Here is a 24,515-nt window from a genome sequence, read left to right as displayed (position 1 = left end):
AAAAACCCAAAGCCTCCCAGCATGTAGGTGTAGATGGTGTGATTAGATTATATCTAGAATTATGGAGACAAATGAGAGACTACAGATGGTGAGATCTGGAACCAAGTTGATGAAAGGCTCTGACCTGAAACTCTGGACCATTCTTCTCCTCCCACTGATGCTGCTCAACCCATTGAGTTCCTCCAGTATGTTGAGGTTTGCTCTGTAACTATTTTATTGTTGTCTTCTCAGTTTCTTCTGTTGGATGACAATCGATAACACTGAGTCTTGATCTGCCTCAACTTGAGCCATTTCCCAGCCCACTGAGCCAGCTTACCCAGACCTATCCATTCTGGATGTGGAGGGTTGAAGAAGTTGACTCTCTTGTGCTGCCCTAACCATGAGAAGGCCCCAGATAGGGTCCTAGTGATAGGCACCCAGAAAACATCCTGCCTGCCTTTGACAGTTCACCACATCTAAAGCTTTTAAATTTTCATTTAAATGAGCAAGTGTTATATCTCTGGAGTTGCTTGGGAGGCTCCTTAAGTAATTCATAGATGCAAGATTCAAATAACAAACTTTACTTACTGATGTCTTCCACCATCTCTGGAAACTCTTTACATTCACATATACATACGTCCCACAGTGGTGCACTACAGTTACTACAGTGAGAAGGGTGTATTCTTTTGTGATTACAAAATAGTTCACATTATCCTGACTATATAACATCCCTTCTTCTCAAGATAAAAAATTAGTGTTCTTTATCACTTTCTTTCCATGCAACTTAAATAACTAAACTGTACACTAGTTTATTTACGCAACTATTTTTGAATTGTTCTTATCAATATAACACTGGCGGCAGTATGTTGCTTCACCATCTTGTGGATTTGGCTGTGACCGTTGGGCTCTGTGTTGCTATACACGTGGAGGTGATGTAGCTTGTTGTGCTTCACCTGAAAACTGCTGTGTTGATGTTTCACTAATAGTGGTTGTGGTCTCTTCACTTGATACCTCACAGGCTTTGCTGGTATTAAATCTTTCTGCTTCATCACATCTTGTGTTAGCCAGATGTGAATTCTGTTCCTCCTCAGCTGATTGCCAGAATATGTCTTGACAATGTATGATCTTGGTGTCTCAGCTTCTCTGACGTCCTTTGCTGGGGACCATGTTTTCAACGTCGGCTCTTGAATATGCACATGCTGCCCTCTGAAGAGTTCTGGCAATGTTTGTGCCTGTTTGTTATAATGCTGGTGTCCTTCTTCTTGTGTGTTTCTTCTGGTTTTCTCCTGGTCTTCTGGAGGGTGTATTTTGCTTGGCAGAGTTGTTTTATATCTCCTACCATTTCAAAGTTCTGCCGGGGACTTCATGTCATTCCTTGAATGTGTTGCTAGGTATGGGTCTTCTTTTGTTTCGCTATACTTAACTAGTGTGCTTTTCACAGTTTGTACTTGTCTTTCAATGAATTCATGACCTTTGGGGTAGTATGGGGATGATGTAGTGATAACAAACCCATACTTTGCAGCCAGCTTTCTAATTCTTGCGATGTGAATTGTATTCCATTGTCACATATTATTGGCACATATATTCCTTCTTCAGCAAAGAGCACACTAATTTCTGAGGTGATAGCTGACACTCTCAGGTCTTTCACCTTTTTGATGAATGGAAACTTAAAAGTAGTAACAGGCTACTATTAAATACCAGTCTTGATTCTTGGTGAACAAGTCTGCTCCCAATGTGTGCCATGGCCTGGCAGTTATTTCTGTGGAAATCATTTCCTCTTTTTGTTGTGTTTCTGTTAATGCTTTTGGATATCTTCTTCGTCAGGATCTCATAATTGACAGAGATCAACTGCAACTCCTAACAACTATCCAGACCTAGAATTGCTGATACGTCTGCATCCATTACATAGAATGTACAGAGGATGTTCTTTCCGTTATGGCAGCCATTGATCTTAGCTCTCCCTTGCTGCTTGATCAATGGTTCACTATGGGCTGTTAATGCCACATTTGCTGATTCCAATGCACCGTTTTTTGGATACCCTATTATTATGTTCTCCGGGAACATCTGGCAGTAGAGTCTGAGTGGAATGACGTTGCTTTGTGATCCAGTATTCAGCTTCACATTTAGATTAAATATCGTAGGCTTGTTCTAGATTGTCCTTAGTATTTGGATCCTTGTGTGCAACTCACTTCCTTCTTTCATCTCACCCAATATCCCATGAAGGTGTATGGATTTTATGTCCAGTATTTGGGTGTTGGAGTCCTCATTGTTGTTTCCTTTTATGCGGTGGATCTTCTTCTTGTCTTTTTTCTTCACTGTTATTACTGTTTTCTTCATACCAGACTTGCACATCTTCACCCAATGGTTTCCTTTACCACAGGCTCTACATTCAGAACCATATGCAGGGCATTTGCTTTGGTCATCATATGGGTGTTGTCTGCCGCACTTTCTGCAGGTCTTGGGGGTTTGCATTTTTCTGATTGTGTTCTTTATAGCATCAACCCTTCCCTTCCTTTGCTGTGGGTGGGTCTGCACAGACAGGGGTTTCATTTGCATCCTTGTGGATTCGAAGACTCTGGCTGTGTCTATAGCTTCGACCAGTTTCAAGTTATCCTTTCCTATAAGAGACATTTGCACTTCGTGATTGGCACTCCCCCATATTAGTTGATTAACTAATCTTTCCTCTATATCCTTAAATCTGCATTTTTCAGCAACAATTTTTAGTCTAGTGAGGAAGTTATTAACAGTTTCATTAGTTTCTTGCATTAAGCCTTGAAATTTATAGTGTTTAATTCTATGATTAGACCTGGGTTTGCTTGGCGAGGCTAGTCCACCCCTCATTTTGGATCTCCCGGAGTTTGCGCTGAAGATGGCTGCATGCGCGACGGAAGGCTTGTTTCTTCTCTGGACAGGATGGCTTTGTAAGGTGAGCCTTGTGGGCAGCTCGCTTCTTTGCCAGCAGCTCCTGGATTTCCTGGCTGTTTTCGTCGAACCAGTCCTTGTTTTTCCTGGAGGAGAATCCCAGTACCTCTTCAGTGGATTGTAGTATGGTAGTCTTCAACCGATCCCAGAGGGTTTCAGGGGACGGGTCCGTGAAGTGGATTGCATCGTTGAGCTTTGCTTTGAGGTTTGCCTGGAAGTTTCCTCTCGCTTCGTCTGACTGCAGGTTTCCAACATTGAACCTCTTTCTGGGGGCTTTGGCTTGAAGTGAAGGTTGAGCTTGCAGCGAACCAGCCGGTGGTCAGAGCTCTCTGAACCCTTCTCCATTAACAATGGCGTGAAGCAAGGCTGTGTTCTCGCACAAACCCTCTTTTCAATCTTCTTCAGCATGATGCTGAACCAAGCCGTGAAAGACCTCAACAATGAAGACGCTGTTTACATCCGGTACCGCACGGATGGCAGTCTCTTCAATCTGAGGCGCCTGCAAGCTCACACCAAGACACAAAATAAACTTGTCCGTAAACTACTCTTTGCAGACAATGCTGCTTTAGTTGCCCATTCAGAGCCAGCGCTTCAGCGCTTGACGTCCTGTTTTGCGGAAACTGCCAAAATGTTTGGCCTGGAAGTCAGCCTGAAAAAAACTGAGGTCCTCCATCAGCCAGCTCCCCACCATGACTACCAGCCCCCCCACATCTCCATCGGGCATACAAAACTCAAAACGGTCAACCAGTTTACCTATCTCGGCTGCACCATTTCATCGGATGCAAGGATCGACAACGAGATAGACAACAGACTCGCCAACATAAAAGAGTCTACATAAAAGAGTCTGGAAAAACAACCAACTGAAAAACCTCACAAAGATAAGCGTATACAGAGCCGTTGTCATACCCATACTCCTGTTCGGCTCCGAATCATGGGTCCTCTACCGGCATCACCTACGGCTCCTAGAACGCTTCCACCAGCATTGTCTCCGCTCTATCCTCAACATTCATTGGAGCGCTTTCATCCCTAACGTCGAAGTACTTGAGATGGCAGAGGTCGACAGCATCGAGTCCATGCTGCTGAAGATCCAGCTGCGCTGGGTGGGTCACGTCTCCAGAATGGAGGACCATCGCCTTCCCAAGATCATGTTATATGGCGTGCTCTCCACTGGCCACCGTGACAGAGGTGCACCAAAGAAAAGGTACAAGGACTGCCTAAAGAAATCTCTTGGTGCCTGCCACATTGACCACCACCAGTGGGCTGATATTGCCTCAAACCGTGCATCTTGGCGCCTCACAGTTTGGCGGGCAGCAACCTCCTTTGAAGAAGACCGCAGAGCCCACTTCACTGACAAAAGGCAAAGGAGGAAAAACCCAACACCCAACCCCAACCAACCAATTTTCCCCTGCAACCGCTGCAACCGTGTCTGCCTGTCCCGCATCGGACTTGTCAGCCACAATCGAGCCTGCAGCTGACGTGGACATTTACCCCCTCCATAAATCTTCATCCGCGAAGCCAAGCCAAAGAAAGAAAGCCAAAGAAGAAAAGACCTGGGTTCGAGGTGAGAAGCAAACTTTGTAAATATCTACTCTGGATCATTTTTCTCCACATCTGTAAGCTCCCGGCTATTAAATCAGTAAAGGCCTCGCTCTCTGTTGAGAGAAGTATTTAACTGATCTTCTTCTCTGCTGTTGCATTTTTTAAATAGCTCTTGAATGTTAAATTGCACTTCTGATTAAACTTTTTTAATGATTCAACAATGTCTTCACCCTTCCAGCCCATCACTGGGTGAACTGCTGTTGCTCCAGTCATTTTTTTTCAGTAATTAAAAAAAAATTATTTCCATTCATATTTAATTGGCTTACAATCAATTGTATGGCTTTATTTTTGTTCTCTTATACCGCTGCCACCAGGTTATATCTCTGGAGTTGCTTGGGATGCTTCTTAAGTAATTTAGAGATACAAGATTGAAATAACAAGAGACTTTACTTACTGATGTCCTCCACCATCTCACAAATATATATGTGTGTGTGTGTGTGTGTGTGTGTGTGTGTGTGTGTGTGTGTGTGTGTGTGTGTGTGTGTGTGTGTGTGTGTGTGGGTGTATTTTTATATATATATAAAATATACCCCCTCAGTGCACAGTGGTGCACTACAGTTACTACAGTTTGCAGTTACAAAATAGTTCACATTATAACAGCAAGATATGAGAAAATGTTCACTTGATTTAATTTAAGATAAAAGTTCAAACAAATTAAAATTAAAGCAAATTGATTTAAAAGACCTTAAAATAGGAACAAAAGAATTAAAAGGAATAAAATGATAAAAATATAACTGCAGCACATACCCACTCATTGTTTTCCTTATTGTCTGTGCTTTCATCCAAATGAATAGGATTGTTATCGATACACCAGGGTTCTCCAGAGTGGATGGGCATCCTCCCTTTAGTGCACCTCTTCTTCTCAATGGTACCTCAAGTAAAGAAATGGCAGATTGGAGGTGCCATCATTAGATGTGTTGCTCACCTTCTCAGCTCAGTTCAATTGATCTACTTATGGAACATTATGATAACACGTTTAATGTTAATGTAGTAATAATGTAAGAAGGATAAGAAACTGGAGCAGGAGTTGGCCAACTGGCCTATCGAGCCAACTCTGTCATTAAATGGGATCATGGCTGATCTGGCTGTGGACTCAACTCCACTTACCCATCCCCTCCCCATCAGTGCTAATTCCCCTACTCTGCAAAAAGCTATCTATCCATGTCTTAAATATACTTAATGAGGCAGCCTCCACTGCTTTACGGGGCAGAGAATTCCACAGATTCACCACTCTCTGGGAGAAACAGTTCCTCTTCATCTCTGTCTTAAATCTACTCGCAAGAATCTTGAGGCTATTTCCCCAAGTTCTTAAAACATCATGACTATTATATGAAAAAGTTTATAATATGGCATCATGAGTATTGGTGAATCAATTTGTCAGATCATAGGTTGAGAATGATATGTACCAAACGTGGGGAGGATTCCACAATGCCAGTTTGATTGGCAATGCCAGTTGAACTGAAGGGCCTTTTCTATGTTGTATAACTCTAATAATGTTCTAAAACCATTAATAATGTCAAGAGCATAAAAGATAGCAGGAGTCCTTGCATCTGTTTGACATTCAATATTTTACTTCTGCATCATTCCAATTTCATTTCCCTTGATTCTAATAATATCTACCAATCCACCAAGCACTGGATTGAGCGACTAAACCTCCATAACCTTCTGAGGTTGATATTTCCAAAGATTCACTGTCCCTGAGTGAAGACGTTTCTTCTCATCTTAGTCCTTACTGAATGGCAGAAAAAGATAACACGAAATAATCATGCTCTTACCTTGTGGACGAATCAGAGTCAATAAAATCAGAAGCATAATTCAATGTGACTTTTATGAACAGCAAGGCTCTCTCAGTTCTAATATTCTGTTCTCATTCTAAGCTATTCTCTGGGCTTTGTTACAGCTATTGTGCAAAAAGTCGAAAGAAGAAGCATCCCAAGGGACAAGCTGAATCGTCAAACTTAGAGAAGAGAAACTCAGTTCAGAAGAAGAGTTCCAAACGGAAACGCCTAAAGAAGTGGAAGAAGCAAAAACAAAGAAAAAAGCAGGAAATAGATTACTCAACAGAATAAAATAACTCAAGCAGCAACAGTAATAATGTGCAAAGAACATAAAGTGGATTAAAGTTAATATGTAATAGATTTACTGGCATTGCAGAAAGTTTCAGACTCTTTATTAAAATAAACTTAACCTTAAAACATAATCCATCAATTATATCATCAATACACATAATATATTTTTGTACTGTGCAAATAGATGGAAGTATGCAAATCCCTTCTCTAGACCGGAGAGTAATAGACAAATTTGGAATTAATTATAGTAATAAATCATCACAGGATGTTTAAAAATTTAGTCTTAGCCTAGCAATTGCAAAATCATTTCCAAAAGACGCCAGTTAGATTGTAATTACAGGTATTAGCTGGTGGTCAGTGGTTGATGGCGGAATGAAAAGCTTTGCGTCAATTCACAAACCAAATTATAAAAAATACAGCACACTACAGGCCCTTTGGCCCTCGATGTTGTGCCAATCCATATATTCCTTCCTAAACAAAATACTTAACCCACCCTACCCCATAACCCTCTATTTTTTTTCCATTTATTTGTCTAAGAGTCTCTTAAATGCCTCTAATGTTTCAGCCTCCACCACCATCCCCAGCAAGCCATTCAAGGCACCCACAAGTCTCTGTGTAAAAAAAAACTTACCCCTAAACTTCCTTCCCTTCACTTTGTACATATGTTCTCTGGAGTTTGCTGATCCTGACCTGGAGAACAGGTGCTGGCTGTTCCCCCTCTCTATGCCTCTCATCATCTTGTAGACCTTTATCAAGTCCCCTCTCATCCTCCAAATAGAGAAAGTCCCAGCTCTGCTAACCTTGCATCATAAGACTTTTTTTTCCAATCCAGGCAACATACTGATAAATCTCTTCTGCACCCCTAGGGTGACCAGAACTGAACACTATTAAAATGTAAGAGGAAGGGGCATGAGTCTGTGAAATGAATATTATCATCCATCACTTGGTGAATCACCAGTTCCAATATCTGCAGTATGGGGCATAAATACACTGCCATTGCTCACCTAGTCCTCTACAGCAATTCCCAAAATCCTTTATCTCAACCTCTACAACCTGGTACGAGAAACACAGCAGCAAATCTTCAATCTCAACATCTACCATCGAATAGAAGCAGGCAAAGTAGTACGGCATCTATTCCATTTTTTGAAGCATCCGTAGATATTTCCATCCTTCTGGATGGTCAAAGAATGTCAAAAGCATTGGATCTGTAGTTAGAATGATCTTCAGTCATCCCCATTCTTCCTTGTGGTTGGCTGTCCACTTGAATTCATATTCGTCATGTAACAACTTCCTCAGGTACATTGTTTTGGAAGACAGGTTTGGAATTAATTTACCGATGAAATTGGTCATTCCCAGCACTCTCAAAATGCCCTTTTGTCAGTGGGTCTGGGTATCTCTAGAATTGCTTTCACCTTGTTCTTGTCTGGCTTTACACCTGCCTCTGACACCTTCCCTCCCAGAAAGGTGATTTCCTCCACACCAAACTGCCATTTCGCTATGTTTAGCTTTAATCCATACTTCTAATGAGTTGTAGCACTTTAATAAGCCTCTTGTTGTGTTACTCCTTTGTGGATTCCCATGGGATTATGCCTACCCCATTTACGCCTTCAATGATGTGCTCCATTTCCTGTGGAACACTTCGAGAGCTGAGAAAATTCCAAAACTCATTCTTAAACAGAGTATCAGCCAAATAAATTCAATGTACAGTATTTTGTGCTATCTTCATGCAGTTTTAATTGCCAGAAGCCATGGGATGCATCCAATTTAGAGAAAAACTTTCCACTGGCAATCTCACTTGTAATTTCATTCCTGGTTGGAATCTAATAATGTTCTCTCCTTATATTGGCATTCAAGTCTTTTGGGTCCATGAGCATGTTCTTTTTTGACACACACCATTAAATTCACCCATTCAATGGGCACCTCCACTTTCTCTATGACCCCTAGTGACATCATTCAGTCAAGTTCCTGTTTGAGATTTTCTTTTAGTGGTGCTGGAACCTGCTTTGGGACATGCAGTACTGGTAATGCATCCTCTTTTAACTGTATCTTATAGATGAATGGTAGACACCAAACCCCTTGAAGCTGTCTGGAAATTGATCCAGTATTTCTTCTACACTGTTCTGTGCATTGGCACTGTTAATGCAGTACATCCTTTTGACTAGGCTTAAGTTTTAACTTGCTTTGTCGCAGTCATGTACATCTGGGATTACTGTGATCCTGAGGTGGTGCTCTTTAACTTTCACCTTGAATTTACATGTCGATGCTCTGTCCATTGTAGTCTTTGAGCTGTAGAGGATTTGCATGGATGTATGGCTTTATCTTTATTAGCCTGATGTAATGCTCACAGATCAAAATGACCATTGCCCCCATGTCCAACTTGAAGGACTATCTGCTCCATTTGCTTGCAATGACACATTCTACTTCTCCTGCTCGACTCTGTTCACGCTTGGCTGTTTAGTGTCTGTTGGTTTATAGACTATTTGCACGACCATGCCAACGTAGAGTGCATCACTGAGAGCAGTTTCTTCTATACTGTGAATAGTGTGCATGCTTTCACTTCTGCTTTGTTTCTCTTTGGAAAAATATTGCTTTGCATAATGATGCTACCCTTTGAACAGACTTTTCCATTGACTGGGCACTGTTTTGGTACATGCAGAGGGCCTCATTATTTATAATTGAATGTTTCTCCATCTTTTTGTTGCTTTCTATATCTCTTTTTTTTTGTTTACATGTGTGTCCACGCACTGTGGCTAAGACACTATGTCTTCATTTTCACTGGCTTTTGCACACTCACCAAGTGTTTTCGCATGTGAAAGAGCTAAATCACTGGCGTGACATATCTTCATAGCTCCAGCTAAGGTAAGCTCTGTCTCTCCCAGCAACCTCTCACTCACTTTCTTATCAATAATAATGAACACAATATGATCACAGTTCATTGAATTTTTCAGCTATCCAAAATTGCATGTTCTTACTTTTAATTTCAAATCTGTTAAAAAAAAATCAAAGCTCTCTCCCTGCAGCCGTGTGCACGAGTGAAACACTTACCTCTCCAATATTTCATCTTTCTTTGGTGAAGTGGTCATCAAACAACTCGATAACCTTGTCAAACTTGCCCTGGTCAGCTGCTTTGGTAAAAACAAATGTGTTGAAAATCTCTAGCGCTTGATGTCCTATAGCAGTGCATCAGGTTTGCTATTGAGTTCAATGGCTTGCAGGTACAGCATCAATTGTTGTTTGAATGACCTCCACCTGTGGACAACATTTCCAGTCCAATTTGCAGCATCAGGAGCATTTACATACTCCATGTTTTCTTCAGTTATCGGCTGATTCTCACTCTGCACTCTCCTGGTACCATGCACACTCCTGGTACCATAAAGAGACTTGGGTTCTTTTATAACAACTATACTTTCTTAGCTACAGTACTCAAGGCCTCGAGGAGGCATCCATTTTGAATCTATTCCTAGCTGCAACAACTCATCTTCAACTCCCTCTAGTGGTCAGGATTATCACTAGCACTCTATCGTTACAGACATGATTTTGGATCTGGATCCCAAGCTCCAGAATTCCCATTTTAACCCCCCCCCCCTCCTTTATGGACAAAGGTTAGAGTCACTTACGTTAATAGTTCTGCACATGGCTTGAAGTCACATTTTTTCTGCTCACGCTTCTATGAATATCCTAGGGAATTATTGTTCAGCTAAATACATTATACAAAAGCAAGTCAAACTTGCTTAAACCTGACATGCCAGGATTTGAAATTCAACCTCCATTTATCAGAAATTAAATGAGGTTGCCTAAAGGTCACTATTACATTTGCCAAGCTTATACACATCAGCAGAAGTTTTACAGAGTAAGCTAAATAGCATTTCAGCAAAGCAAGTTTGATGCTCTTGAGAATTAGATCTGTAGTTTGGTGTCAATAGAAGTTTAAATACTTCCCAAACAGTCCATTAGATAGTAATGTAAACCTCAATTTCCATTTTAACCATTGCATTCTACTTCACTTCAGCATGAACAGTGGAGCAAACTTTAACAATTAGTCCAACTTGGGCTTTTCTAGACCGGCGAGTCATGAGTTACACCCAATTTGCTGGAGGAACTCAATGGGTCGAGCGGCACGCGTGGGGAGAAATAATGTTCAATGTTTTAGGTTCAATCTCCTGATTGGGACCCAATGAAAAGCTTCAACCTAAAACGTCAAAAATCTTTTTCTTCCTGTGGCGAGTAAGGAAGCAGGTTTGGTAGGTCTCAAAGGCCTGTGTTCTCTGAACAGAGTTTGTTTTTGTCGTGATAGATTTTATTTAAAGAAGGCAAGTGTGGGAAAATGGTAACTGATGTAACAGACACAGTCACAGAGATTACAGTAGACATGGGAAAGAAATAGTGGACAATTAATGATGAATGTGGGGAAAATAGTACAGTACATACACTGGTACAAACAATGATCAAGGAAAAATCCCGCCAATGCCCCACCACCCCTTGACTCAGTGCAGGCATGGCACTATGGTACAAGAGACATGAATTAAATGCTCCCAACCCTTGTGTACAGTTTCTCCAGCACCCTTCCACATTTCTAGGCCTGGAGTGAAGCAAGGTGGTCCTAAGCTGGCAAAGAGAGAGAGAACAAAGAGCACATGGCACTTTATAGTGCTGGAGGGTCCAGCCCAGACCATTTACAGGGTTGCAATAGACTTTTTTAAACTGCAGCACCTGGGTAGCCTCCTGGGACCCAGGTGTGATTACTGGGGCAAAGGTGCTGAAGCACCTTTTAAATTGCAGGGGGATTGACCAATTAAATTGCCAACCTGGCGATTTAAGGGAGATCCTGCCCCCGCAATGATGCGTCATGTACTTACTGGCTATTCGGATGCTGGCTGCCTGGTGATGCACGCACGTATGCAGCCATTTTTGATTTTAAATCACCCATAGATGGAACCAAGGTAAGTTTAACTGGGTTAGATTCTGGCGGGGTTGATTGGGTCAGACTCTTTCTAACTCCTGTGTAACTGGGGCACTTAACCGGGCAGATTTCCCGGTTAACCCCATTTTACACAGCAGTTTGAAAGGACCTAATGGCTTGGTGCCAGGAGAGTTAATCCAATTACAACAGCCAATGGCCCAAGGCTAAGTACAGGCAGACTGGAGAGTGCAGTCCAGGTAATTTACATGGATCAACAGTAGAATGTGCACTAATGGGTGGGTGGAACCAAATCTTGATTGGCAACTGGCGTGTCCTCCAACTAGGACACTGATACTGCTCAACCCCTTTTATTCCTCCAGCAGATTATTTTAATAATGTCACCATCTGTGGCCATACCTTGGAAGATCATGATGCCAACCTCCAGAGTTTTCTCTATGCGGTGAAAGCCCTGAACCTTACTTATAATTCTGACAAGTGCTAAACTTCTGGCTATCCATGGCTATGTGATGGAGAATGGCATCATTGGCCTCGATCCTGATAGGATGCGCCCCCTGTTAGAGCTCCCCATTCCCAGGACCACAAAGGCTTTGAGGAGATGCCTGGGGATTTTTTTATATTACTCCCAATGGATCCCTCAATATGCTGATATGGTTCACCCTCTTTTAAAAGCCACTAATGTCCCCCTCTTGGCTGAAACCCAAAAAGCTTTTAACTACCTCTGGAATCACATTGCGAAAGCTGCCATGCATGCAGTAGACGAGAATGTACCTTTCCAAGTGGAAAGCACAGCTTCAGACATAGCCCTGGCCGCTACCTTCAAGCAGATGGGCAGGCCAGTTGCATTTTTTCCCCTTGGACATTACAAAGTTACGAGCTCCAGAACCTATCAGTGGAAAAGGAGGCTCAAGCCATTGTAGAAGCCATGAGGCACTGGAGACACTACCTGGCTGGTAAGAGATTTATGCTCCTCACTGACCAGTGCTTGGTCGCATTCATGTTTGATAATGTCAAGAGGGGAAAAATCAAGAATGACAAGATTGCGAGGTGGAGGATCGAGCTCTCCACCTACAATTATGACATTGCCTATCAGCCAGGAGCCCTTAATGACCCTCCAGATGCCTTATCCAGAAGAAGCTATGCCTCTACACACACCACCCAACTGCGGTCTCTGCATTATGAGCTCTGCCATCCAGGGGTAACCCGCATGGCTCATTTTGTCAAGGTGCACAATCTGCCCTTCCCCATGGAAGACGTCAGGGAAATGACCAGGTCTTGCCAGGTCTCCGCAGAATACAAAGTGCATTTCTATTTTCCCACAAAGGTGCACCTGATCAAGTCATCCAGACCCTTTGAATGGCTCAGCATCGATATTAAGGGACCTCTCCCGTCCATGAATGGGAACTCTTTCTTCCTCTTTATCATTGATGAATACTCTCACTTCCCGTTCGTCATTCCATGTTGAGACACGTCCACTTAGTCAGTCAGAAAGGCCCTAGACTCCATTTTCATTCTGTTGGGGTATCCCAGCTATATTCATAATGACCAGGGCTCATCCTTTATGAATGACGAGCTACGTCAGTACCTGCTAGTGAAGGGTATCACACCCAGCAGGAATACTAGCTACAAACCCCGGGTGAACGGGCAGGTTGAAAAGGAGAACACCACGGTCTGGAAGGGTGTCAAACTGGCCCTGAAGTCAAAAGGCCTTCCAGACTCACACTGGCAGGAAGTCCTCCTTATGACACCCCATTCCATCTGGTCACTACTATGTACTGCAACCAACGCTACTCCTCACGAGGTCCTATTCAATTTTGAAAGAAGGTTGGATTTGGGAACTACACTCCCAGTCTGGCTCACCACACCTGTCCAGTCCTTCTCAGGAAGCACATAAGGAGAAGCAAGGCTGACCCCCTGGTGGAAAGGGTGAACTGCTCCACGCCAATCCCATATACGCTTATGTGGAGTACCTGGGTGGCAGGGAGGACACTGACTCCATCAGGGACCTGACACCCTCTTGAGGTCCATTGCCTCAAGTGCCCTGCAAGCCATGGTGTTCATTCTTGCCTCCCCCAGTCAGGGCCTCAGGGGAGGAAAGTGCATCCCCCTCCACCATTGAGCCGGAGACCCAGCCTGCCTCTCCTCCCTCACAAGGGGACCAGGAGACCCAAGGTACCCCAATGCTAAGGCGCTCCACCAGGATCACAATATCCCCGGACCGCTTAAATCTGTAAATTTGTTAATAATTGTATATTTTTCAACTTTTTTTTCTGAACCCATGTTCTCTGTCTTCATTCACAGACCCTAAATTCTGCAGGAAGGGGTGAATGCAGTGAGCTGTGATTCACTGGTAGGGTGTTGTGCTGATGGCTGGCCCCGCCTCCCAGGTCTGCCCTCATGTGCTCACATAAAACCTTGGTTTCCTGCCTAAACCCAGACCCTTTTGAAGATGATTGTGAGACCCTACCCATCATTAGAAGCTAATAAAAGTGTTTTTTCTCCCTCCAGCAGTGAAAAATTTATTTGCGCTCCTCAGGGTCAGCAGGAGCAGCCTTAGGCTTTATCCCAGGATGGTTGTAGGTTTTCTCCTGGCCTTTTTTCCCTCACAAAGCACCTATGGCCTAAAGAATACTTATAGAGGTATGTGAGTGGAAAGAAAAAGGTTGAGAACCATTGATAAATATAGTCCAATCAGGGAAGTTTTCTCAATTGTTATCTAACATTGTAAAGGTTAAAATGTTGTGGTTTTAATTCTTACTTAAATTTTAATTTTATATTATCCCTTTCAGGATAAATTGTTTTGTAGAGTTACCATATAATGTCATATGGTGTAATATCCGTGCAGACTCGGAGCTTGCGATCAGTCTCTGAAGAACCATGGAGGAGCGTAAGCTCTTCGAATACTTTTCTATGTATTTGAATCAGTCAAATGGAAATGTATTGGTAGGAGAAGACTTTAACTGTTTTTTGGATCCCTTGCTGGACAAATCTCCAAAAATTATTAAAAGAACTAAAATGGTGAAGACTGCTTGAGATGATGAAGGATTTAAATTTAATGGAAATTTGGAGGAAATTAAACCTAACTGAGAAAGATTATTCATTTTATTCAGCTCGACATAATTCTTTTTCTAGAATGGATATATTTTTGATTTCTGCGCATTTACAAGGTAGATTTAACTTTGCAGAATATAAAAGTAGATTATAGTCAGATCATTCGTTACTATTGGTTAGATGTTTAGGTACTAAATTAACTGAGACAGCTTATCGATGGAGGTTTAATGAAATGTTATTGAAGAGACCAGATTTTAAGTATATGAGAGATCAAATTAATTTTTTTTTACAAACAAATGAAAATTCAGTTCAAAGTAAATTTATTTTGTGGGATGCTTTAAAAGCATATTTGAGGGGACAAATTATTAGCTAAACAACAAAGATTAAAAAAAAACAGTATTTATTAGAAAGTTTAAATTTGGAAAAGGAAATTGAAGGCTTGGAGAAAAAGTTACAAAAAAATTGTACAGAGGATGATAAGATACAATTATCTAAATTGAAATTATGTTATTGTGGCAGCTCATCACAAGGCAGGTGAACCGGCCCCGCTTGTAAGCCACGCGGCGGGGCAGCTGGCCAAAATGGTGCCATCGGGGGTTTCCCTTCCTTCCAGCTCGGGGCTCAGAAACCCACGCAGAGGGACCACGTGACACCCTGATGACGTCAGCGCCCTCCAGCGCAGTTCTCAGCCAGGTCCGGGCTGGGAGTATAAGTGCAGCCCAGCAGCCTGCAATAAACTAGTCTGCTCACTGAGCTCAACCCGTTTGGTTGCGTGTGTTATTGCAGGAGCAGTGTAGCCGCCGCTACATTATAACAATTTACAAACATATAAATATAAGAAAATGATTTTGCAATCTCAGCAACGTTATCATGAATTGGGAGAAAAAGCACATAAGGATTTGGCATGGCAACTTAAAACTGAGCAAGTATCAAGGACAATTAACGCTATTAGGAAGAATGGAATAATTACTTATTAACGAGAAGATATTAATGAGGAATTTTTCAAGTTTTATGAGCATTTGTCATCTCTCATCGTCTTATCTCATCATTTTATTTCATCTTATTTAATTTTAATCATCTTAATTTTGGTTCAACTGTTTAAAGAAGAATATCATTATTATTATACAGAATGCTTTATTTACTCAAGTTATGAAAATCTTGATGTGAAGTCATGCAACATGTTTTATGGATGAATTAAAGAAATTTGGTCTATTAGAGTGATAAGATAACAATTCAGAATATTGTTATGTTTCTGTGAAGATGACATGTTTTGAAACTGGGAAATACGAGAGATTGGAAAGTGTCACCTGTAAACATTTCTCATTTCCACTCTCAAGAAAGTCATTCTAGTAGGGACATGGCCATGCTGAGGACCTAGACAGACTTCGATTGGAAGAGCTCTTTGTGAAGATTGATTAAAAGACCAATTTAAAGTAATCAAAATACATTTTTTTTGTTGTAAACAAACATTTGATGGGTAAGAAGAACAAGACCCAGAAAAAAAAACTGAAAAAGCTCAAAAATCGCCAAGATCATCGGCAGAAAGCACACAAGGGAGTGGTGAAGAAGGTGCAGCCACGATGTCATACAAACACAAGGAAGTAGGGGATCAACACAGGATTTCCAAAAAAAAGATAAAATCTATTGGAGGTTCTGAGTGAACGATTCTCCAAGGTGGAAAATGTACTAAGAGAGTTGGCAGGAAAAATAACAGCAATGAAAACTCTAGGCCATTTCAGATAGGCCAAAAGTTGGGATGTAAAGGCGGAGAAACTATGCCAAAATGCATAAAGACCTACCTCTCTGAAAGTGCAGAGGCGGTCTCCGAACCGTAAAATCCAACTCTTCTCTGAGAGGGATAATCTCCGCAGCACAGCCTTCTGCCGATCGATCTGAATCAGCAGCTGCACTAGGCGCCTGTTTGGGGGTGGGCTGATGAAGCTGTCAGCCCGTTGCCCATCTCCCCGTTCACCCCTCTCCCTCCAAGTGGGGAGCCCTTGGGACAATCGGGGCAGCAGGGACCAGCAGGGCAGCGGGAGCAGTTGGGGCAGAATGGACCGTCGGGCAGTGGGGTCAGGAGGGGCACCAGGAGCAGTTGGGGCAGTGGGGACTGTCGGGGCAGCGGGAGAAGGTGGGGACTGTTAGGGTGAGGCTGGTGCGGGTTGGGACAGCCACATCAGGCCGCTTCGGCCTTTGGGGTCACTCTCTGTGGCTTAAAAAGTGGTTGAGCAATGGCCGACTTCCCTACCCATAATCCCCCATGCAGCTGGAACTGTTCTGGGAGCCTTAGAGCAGTTTCAGCTGCGTGGGGGATTATGGGTAGGGTAGATGGTCATTGTTCTGTCGCGTATTGATGACAGGTGGCACTGCGGCACCAGTCGGCCCACCTCCATGTGGATCTGGAGGGCGCTACGAGGCACCTCTTCATTGAATGGGATGCTGGAGCAGCCTTTTTTGGCTGCTGTCTGAATGGTAAGTTCCAGATTTTTGATCCACCCCATAGCTGGTCTCCAGGCAGAGGCCCAAAATGAAATTGCCTAGCGATTGAAAACCTGAATACTCGGGTTGCGCCAAAGCTAAGGAGAGGGGTTCTTCCTTGATAGAAATATGAGCTTTTTTGCAGACTTCTGGGGTTTCTTGATCATCTGAACTGGGGCAATATATGTGTTTGTTATAGGGGGAAGATCACTTTATTGTATAAATAATCAAAAGGGTCAGATAATATGCAGAACCCAGGATGCTCATGAATATCTGTGCTCTAAATTTTGATGATGAATCCCTTATACAAAATGTCTTCTTAAAAACAGTAGAGGGTAGACAAAATTTTTGCTTTGATTCCATCCTTGATAAATCAGCAAGAAGTGTAACAAAAGCTGCGAAAGTTATTCTCTCTTTTATGAAAGATGTGTGGAGACAGTTACACCCCAAGACGAGAGATTACTTATTGTACTCAAAGGTTCAAGAATAGATTTGCTCTTAATGTCTGCACAATTGAAAAATAGAATGGTTGAAATGGTATACTTAACTGGACTACTTTCTGACCTGAGAAGCAAAAGTATGTATACAGATAATGTCTTAATCCTACACTATTGAGAAGGACAGACTTTTTAAAAATTTTATCAGGGAACAAATAGAAACAAACACACCCTCTACTGATGTTAGTTCCTAATATGGGATACATTAAAAGCTTACTTAAGGTGAGAGATAATTTCATATATGAAAAAAAAGAAAGAATATATGGGAGAGGTCAATGGCTTGGAGAAAGAAATAACAGAATTAGAAAAAGAATACCAGAGAGTGGGTTTGAAAGAAAAATATAAAACTTTGATAAACAAAAAATTGAAATATAATACTTTACAAACATAATAGAAAAAAAAAACTGTCTTAAAATCAAAACAGAAGTACTATGAATTGGGAGAAGAGCACATAAAGTTTTGTCATGGCAATTAAAGGCAGTGGAGACATCAAGGATGATAAATGCAATTCAAAAGGTGCCAGATAAATTAACATATAATTAGAAAAAAAATCAATGATACTTTTTAAACAATACTATACAAAGCTATATGAATCAGACTTGAGAGGGGATTCTACTGAAATAGATTAATTTCTCTCAGCAATTGAACTGCCAAAATTGAAAGACAGAGATCAGATGGAATTAGATGCTCCCTTTACTAGGGAAGAGATAGCTTTCCACCTGAGTTTTATAGACAATTTAAAGATCTTTTAATACCTCTTATCGTGGAGGTATTGGATTGGGTGGTGGATACTAAGAATCCTTCTCAGCAGCTATTATTTTTTACTTTGGCTTGGCTTCGCGGACGAAGAATTATGGAGGGGGTAAAAAGTCCACGTCAGCTGCAGGCTCGTTTGTGGCTGACAAGTCCGATGCGGGACAGGCAGACACGGTTGCAGCGGTTGCAGGGGAAAATTGGTTGGTTGGGGTTGGGTGTTGGGTTTTTCCTCCTTTGCCTTTTGTCAGTGAGGTGGGCTCTGCGGTCTTCTTCAAAGGAGGTTGCTGCCCGCCAAACTGTGAGGCGCCAAGATGCACGGTTTGAGGCGTTATCAGCCCACTGGCGGTGGTCAATGTGGCAGGCACCAAGAGATTTCTTTAGGCAGCTAATGCTAATGAATGGGGCCAGCTATTATTACAGTACTACTAAAAAAAAACCTGAGACCTGGAAGAACCATCTTCATACAGACCCATCTCCTTGCTAAATGAGGATTACAAAATGTTGGCAAAAGCACTAGCTGTAGCGGACCGCTATTGCGGAGATTGGGCCGGCACATCGCGCAGCTGCAGATGCGGACAGAGATCGCTAAAGCGACTCGCAGGACAACAAACCGGCAGTGGTAGATGCTGGGGCAGCATCAGACCAACAGCCCTAAAATGCCCTTGGTCAAGCTGCCCAGCTAACTCAGCAGAAACAGCTGTAAAGAAGGGCATGGATGTTCCCGCCCACTATTGTTATTCATATGGTTGACTCAGTCAATCAGCAAAAATGGCGGGAACTTGAACAGTATAAAAGCAGCCTTTCCAGCCCTAATAAAGGAGTGAGCTTAACCTGCTACATTGTGTGTGTGTGTTTCTTTGTAGCGGTCGTCTACATAGCCAATGGACATGGGGAATATTTACCTGTCTTAGACTGATAAATTCAGACAAGGTGGGCTTCATTAAGAAAAAGACAAGCTGCAGATAATTTGAGCAGACTATTTAATATAATTCATTTGGCTAAGTCTAACGAAAGTCCAAGTATAATCGTATCGATGGATGCAGAAAAGGCATTTGATTGATAAGAGTGGCCATTCCTATTCAAAGTGCTTGATAAGTTTGGAATGGGCCAAACATTTATTGATTTAATAAAAGGAAACTCTATATCATAAACCACAAGCCAAAATTATAACTAATGACCAAATGTCATCATTGTTTCCTTGAGTAGATCCAGTAGACAGGGATGCCCATTGTCTCCAGGCATCTTTGACTTGTCAGTCGAACCATTAGCAGAAATTATAAAGATCCAGATATAAAGGGATTTAGAGTTGGCCATGAAGAGCACAAAATCAATTTATGTGCATATGACATGTTGCTATACATATCAGACCTGGCTGAGTGTTTGACCAAACTACAGACCACACTGGAAAAATATGGGAGAGTTTCAAGATATAAAAGTAAGTTTGAAAAAAGTGAAATTATGCCATTAACAAATTTTGATTATGAAAGATACTAAAAAGGAAGTCCGTTTAAATGGAAAATGGGTGGAATTAAATATTTAGGAATAATGGTAAATATTTACAAACTTGACTATCTCCCCTTGCTTGAAAAAATAGAGGAGGACTTACAAAGTTGGAGAGATCTGCCTATTTCTTTAAGGATTACTTCTGCGAAAATTAAAGTTATGCTGAAACTGCAATACCTTTTTCCAGTCATTGGTGATTATTTTTGCCTAAAAACTTTTGGAAGATATTTAATGGTCATATAAGACAATTTCTTTGGAATAACAAAGTGCCTAGGATTGCTATGGAAAAATTGATGTGGGGATATAGGCTGGGAGGATTAAGATTACTGTATTTTTTAGCAACCCAGCTGAGGTTCCTCTCATCATTTTTCAAAGAAGGGAACTCTCCCTTATGTATCCAAATGGGACTACATACTATGAGAGAGAGTGCAGCAAAGGATTTCATTTATAAATGGAATGTAAAATTAATAACAAAAAAAATCAGATAACACTAATCTAATACATATGATTAAAATTTGGCAGGCATGATATTAATGAGAGATTATTAGAAAAAAAGTGGGTAGATTACCAAAAGCATCACGATGCCAAAATGAACTATTGCCCATGAACTTGAGTGATAAAATTTTAAATATTTGGCATGAGAAAGGAATTAAACATATTGAAGATTGCTATGAAAAAGGCCTACTTAAGTCCTTTGAACAATTAAGACAGAAATATAATCTGTCAAATAGAACCTTTTACTGCTTTCTTCAATTGAGGTCTTTCTTGCGAAAGCGATGGGGCACACCACAATGACCTCACCCTCAAGTAACGAAATGGAGGGGATGCTACAACTGGGAAACACTCCTCAATTTATAACTAGGATGCATTCTGCTCTCCGAGGCGAAAGTGTTAAGCCAGGCCTACAAAGGTAAAGGGAGAGGTGGGAGTCAGATCTAGGTGTTATAATACCAGAGGAATGCTGATCTGCCTGGTGTTTGGAGAGTATGACATCAACGATTAATGCGTGATATGGATTGGCTCAATATAATTTTTTACATCAATTACATCTTATGCCACAAAAACTACATAAATCAAAATCTGAAATATCTGAAATGTACTTTAGATGGGGCATCAAAGTTGGAACCTTTATACACTCTACATGGTCATGTGTGAAGTAAGACCCTTCTGGCATAATATCGCTGAAACACTAACAAGAATAACAGGCGTGACCTTCACATACGACCCAGAGCTGTACCTTCTTGTCAACCTTATGGATGTGAGCAATAAATTAACTAAATTTCAAATCTATTTTGTAAAGGTAGTTCTGGCTGTGGCCAAGAAGTGTATAGCAATCACTTGAAAGTTTGACTCTCTCCTACTTATTGCTTGATGGGCCAGGGAGATGCGTAGTTATATACCCATGGAGAAAATCTCATAACTTTAAAAATAAATATGACACTTTCATTAAGATATGGCAACCATACTTAAATTATGTAGGGATCCAATTATAAACCTGACTCTTCAAGGTACGTAAAGACATGATATCCCAGAAAAAAAGAATTATGAAAGAAATGAGAGCGCTGATGGTACGAAAAGTTATATTATTATACTGGCAGGTGGGGAGAGGAAAAAAAGGAGGACATTTTTCTCTTTTCTTTTGTTTGAGAATATTTAATATATATTTGAAATATATAAAGGTTTAAAGACTGTATGGATATATTTATGGAAAAAATGAGGTATTAAAAAAAGAGTCATTCCAGTCAGGATAGTTCTCTTGTCTATGATGTCAGAATGTTATAATGGGCAGAAAGTTTGAAGTAGATTCTGAATACTGAAACAGAATTTAAATTTAATTTTAAATTTAAATGTGGATATACAAACAAGCATATAGAATGGTAACTGGCCCTTTTGGCCCACAATCCTATGCTGGCCCAATTAAAGCCAATTGATCTATACTCCTGGAACATCTAATAATTGGAAGCTTTAAATGCAAGATGGTAATAAACTGGAGTCAGAGTTTTATAGCACAAAAATAGGCCCTTCTGCTCAACATGTCCATGGTGACCAAGTTGCCTACCTAAGCTGGTCTGATTTGCCCCATATACCTTTAAACTTTTCTCATTCATGTCTTTTAAGTGTTGTAATTGGACTCACCTCCAAACATCCACTGGCAGTCCTTTTAAATTTTCCAATGGGAAATTCAGGTGAAAACACTTTATTCAATGGTGAGGGTGCAGAAAGGTTTCCCAAAGTGAGTGTACTTGTACATATATTTATAAAAGATTTGCCTTGTCATTGAATCTATCATGACCTTGGCTCAATACAAAGTATTTTTCAGTTAACATGATACTTAATGAAGTGTATCCACTGGCATACTGTTGGAGACCCAGCATTGACTAAGATCAGATTTTCACATTTTATGCAGTTGGTGAAAGGATAAATATTATTCATTATTATGGAGAACTGTTGCTTTTCTTCAATCCTGGGCCATTTTTCTTCAGTCCATCAGAGGGAGAAGATAACATACGTTGGGTGGTTGGAGAATTATAAACATGCAATAGACAAAAGCAGAATGCTAGAAATCTGCTGATCAGGCAGCATCTGTGGAGGCAAAAGGCACACGTCATCCTTAATGTCCTGATGCAAGGTCTCTACCCGAAATGTCAACTTACACCTTTTGTATCTGCAGATGCTGCCTAACCTGCTGAGTTCTTCCAGTGTTTTGCTTTATGTTCCAGATTCCAGCATCTGCAGTCACTTTTGTCTTCTTTCTGGGTTGGGCATTGAGAAGAGAATTATTTGTTTAGAGCACAAACTTGTATGAACAGTTGTACTGAATAGTCTGTTTATGTGGTGCATTCTCAATATTAATCGCATGTAAAAGTGAAATTAACAATCATTTTGCACATTACTGTTAAATGCGGTAGTAAATCACGAAAATCTGTAGACATCGTGGTTGAAGTAAAAACACAAAATGCTGACTCAGCCATGGACGGTCTTGTGCACTATCCCACCCTGACCACCCACAGACTGGAGGAACAACACCTTATTTTCCATCGGGACACTCTCCAGCCAGATTGCACTAACATTTACCTCTCTGCTTTCTGCTAAATGTGCTCGCCTTTTCTTCCCCTCCCCTCTCCTGTCTTTCCAGTTCTCCCCTCCCTTCCCACTTACTCACCCAGCACCCAGCCATCTCTCCCCCCCCTCATTGCTGCTGTCCCCTCCCTTCTTTCTCCACTTATCATCAACTGCTTTTGCCACCCACCCCCTACCTTTTTGTTCGGATGCCTGCCAGCATTCTCTCATACGTTGCTGAAGGGCTCAAGCCTGAAACGTTGGTGATGCATTTTTACCTTTGCGACATAAAGGACACTTTTCTCCAGCATTTTGTGCTTTTACTGCTAAAGCCAGTAATCTTTTCCAACACTGAGGAGCCTCACCAATCATATTGCCTTCCATCCTCTAGAGGGTGGTGTTGTATCTCATGTAATTTCTTGAATCCCAATGAATCATATTTCCCAATTCAGCTGGTTTGGTGCCACATTTCATATCAATTAGCAATTATTAAATAACCCTGTGGGTTTTTTGTCCAAACATAGAGCGCGTGATGCTGTCACGATGTGAATTGAGACTATGAATTTCCAATGATCCTCTATCTGCACTTTCCTACAACTCCCCCTTCTCTATCCATCATTGCTAATCTAATGCCTTTGCCCTGCAGCTTTACTCTGTCCAATTAAGTGTTGCAGATAAACGACAAGTAAATCATTATCTTCTTTTACATGAGCTTGTGAATATAAAGATCAAAAATCTTTGAATCCAAACATTAATGACATTTAAATTGAGACACATTACTGACCTCATCAGTCTCAACTTTGGATCAATGTGTACTGCTCTCAAGACTGTGTTATAAGGCTAAAGGAATTCAATAGGTCCATCTATGCTTCAAGTTGGGATTCTTTTTTCGAGACTCAAGAAATGGTCCCAACCCAAAATATTAACTTGTCTATTTCTCTCCATGACATGCTAAGACTCTCCAGCTTCTCTTTGTCCTCCCATTTCTTCAAATTCCACCCCGGAGAACTGAGCATAAACATCCAAGCTGGTACTTTAGTACAGTATACAGGGTGTGTGACATTCTTCACAATGTCATCATTCTGATAGGACTTCAAATCAAGCAGCATCTGTTTTCTCTAGCATATAAAAAATACACCCCGCTCTAACTTTGAAGAGGAGCTGTCCCCAGTGTTCTGGTCGATATTTACCCCTCAATTTACATGATTATTGCATTCAAGTAAAAAAGCAAGGACATGAAACAAATTAGATATAAAGCATTTGAAGGTGTTCAAAGAATGCTTGATGAGAAAGATAATTTTTCATTAGCCCATGAAAGGTATACCAGACACAATATCAATTCTAAAATAAATTTATAAGTCACATAAAGATGTTTCAATTCGAGAAAACATTTTGATAAGTAAACAGATTCATGGTCATAGAAAGCATTTTGTTGTGATTGCCTCTGGTTGCCTGGAATCTTTGCGATGTTGAATTTGATGATATACTTAGCATAACAAATTGGTGTTTCTACAAATGGCCATTCATGTGCATTGATGCAAGTTGTTATTGCATTTCTTTGCATACAACATCCCAGTAAGAAGGGAATTCAAATAGTATTCAAGCCCAGATAATTGCGAAGACCAAACAAACCAACTCTTTTCCACTAACAAACATAGCATTCACCTATCTGAGTGAAAAATT

At 41.1% G+C, this 24,515-nt stretch overlaps 1 protein-coding gene across 6 annotated transcripts in view; it reads left to right on the top strand.

Annotated features, from left to right (window-relative positions):
- Positions 1–6,700, top strand: part of LOC138755509 (izumo sperm-egg fusion protein 4-like) — a 38,827-nt gene extending 32,127 nt beyond the window's left edge. For all 6 annotated transcript variants that reach the window (XM_069921657.1, XM_069921647.1, XM_069921630.1 and 3 more), the window contains one exon: positions 6,401–6,700. In XM_069921657.1, the coding sequence (XP_069777758.1) occupies positions 6,401–6,569 (169 nt within the window). In that variant the 3' untranslated portion in view covers positions 6,570–6,700. The remainder of the gene's footprint in view (positions 1–6,400) is intronic.
- Positions 6,701–24,515: the final 17,815 nt, after the last annotated feature.

Source organism: Narcine bancroftii, chromosome 1 (genome assembly GCF_036971445.1).
Source record: "Narcine bancroftii isolate sNarBan1 chromosome 1, sNarBan1.hap1, whole genome shotgun sequence".
Lineage (NCBI taxonomy): Eukaryota > Metazoa > Chordata > Chondrichthyes > Torpediniformes > Narcinidae > Narcine > Narcine bancroftii.
The sequence above is the reverse complement of the archived record's forward strand: the minus strand, read 5'-3'. Positions and strand labels throughout refer to the sequence as shown.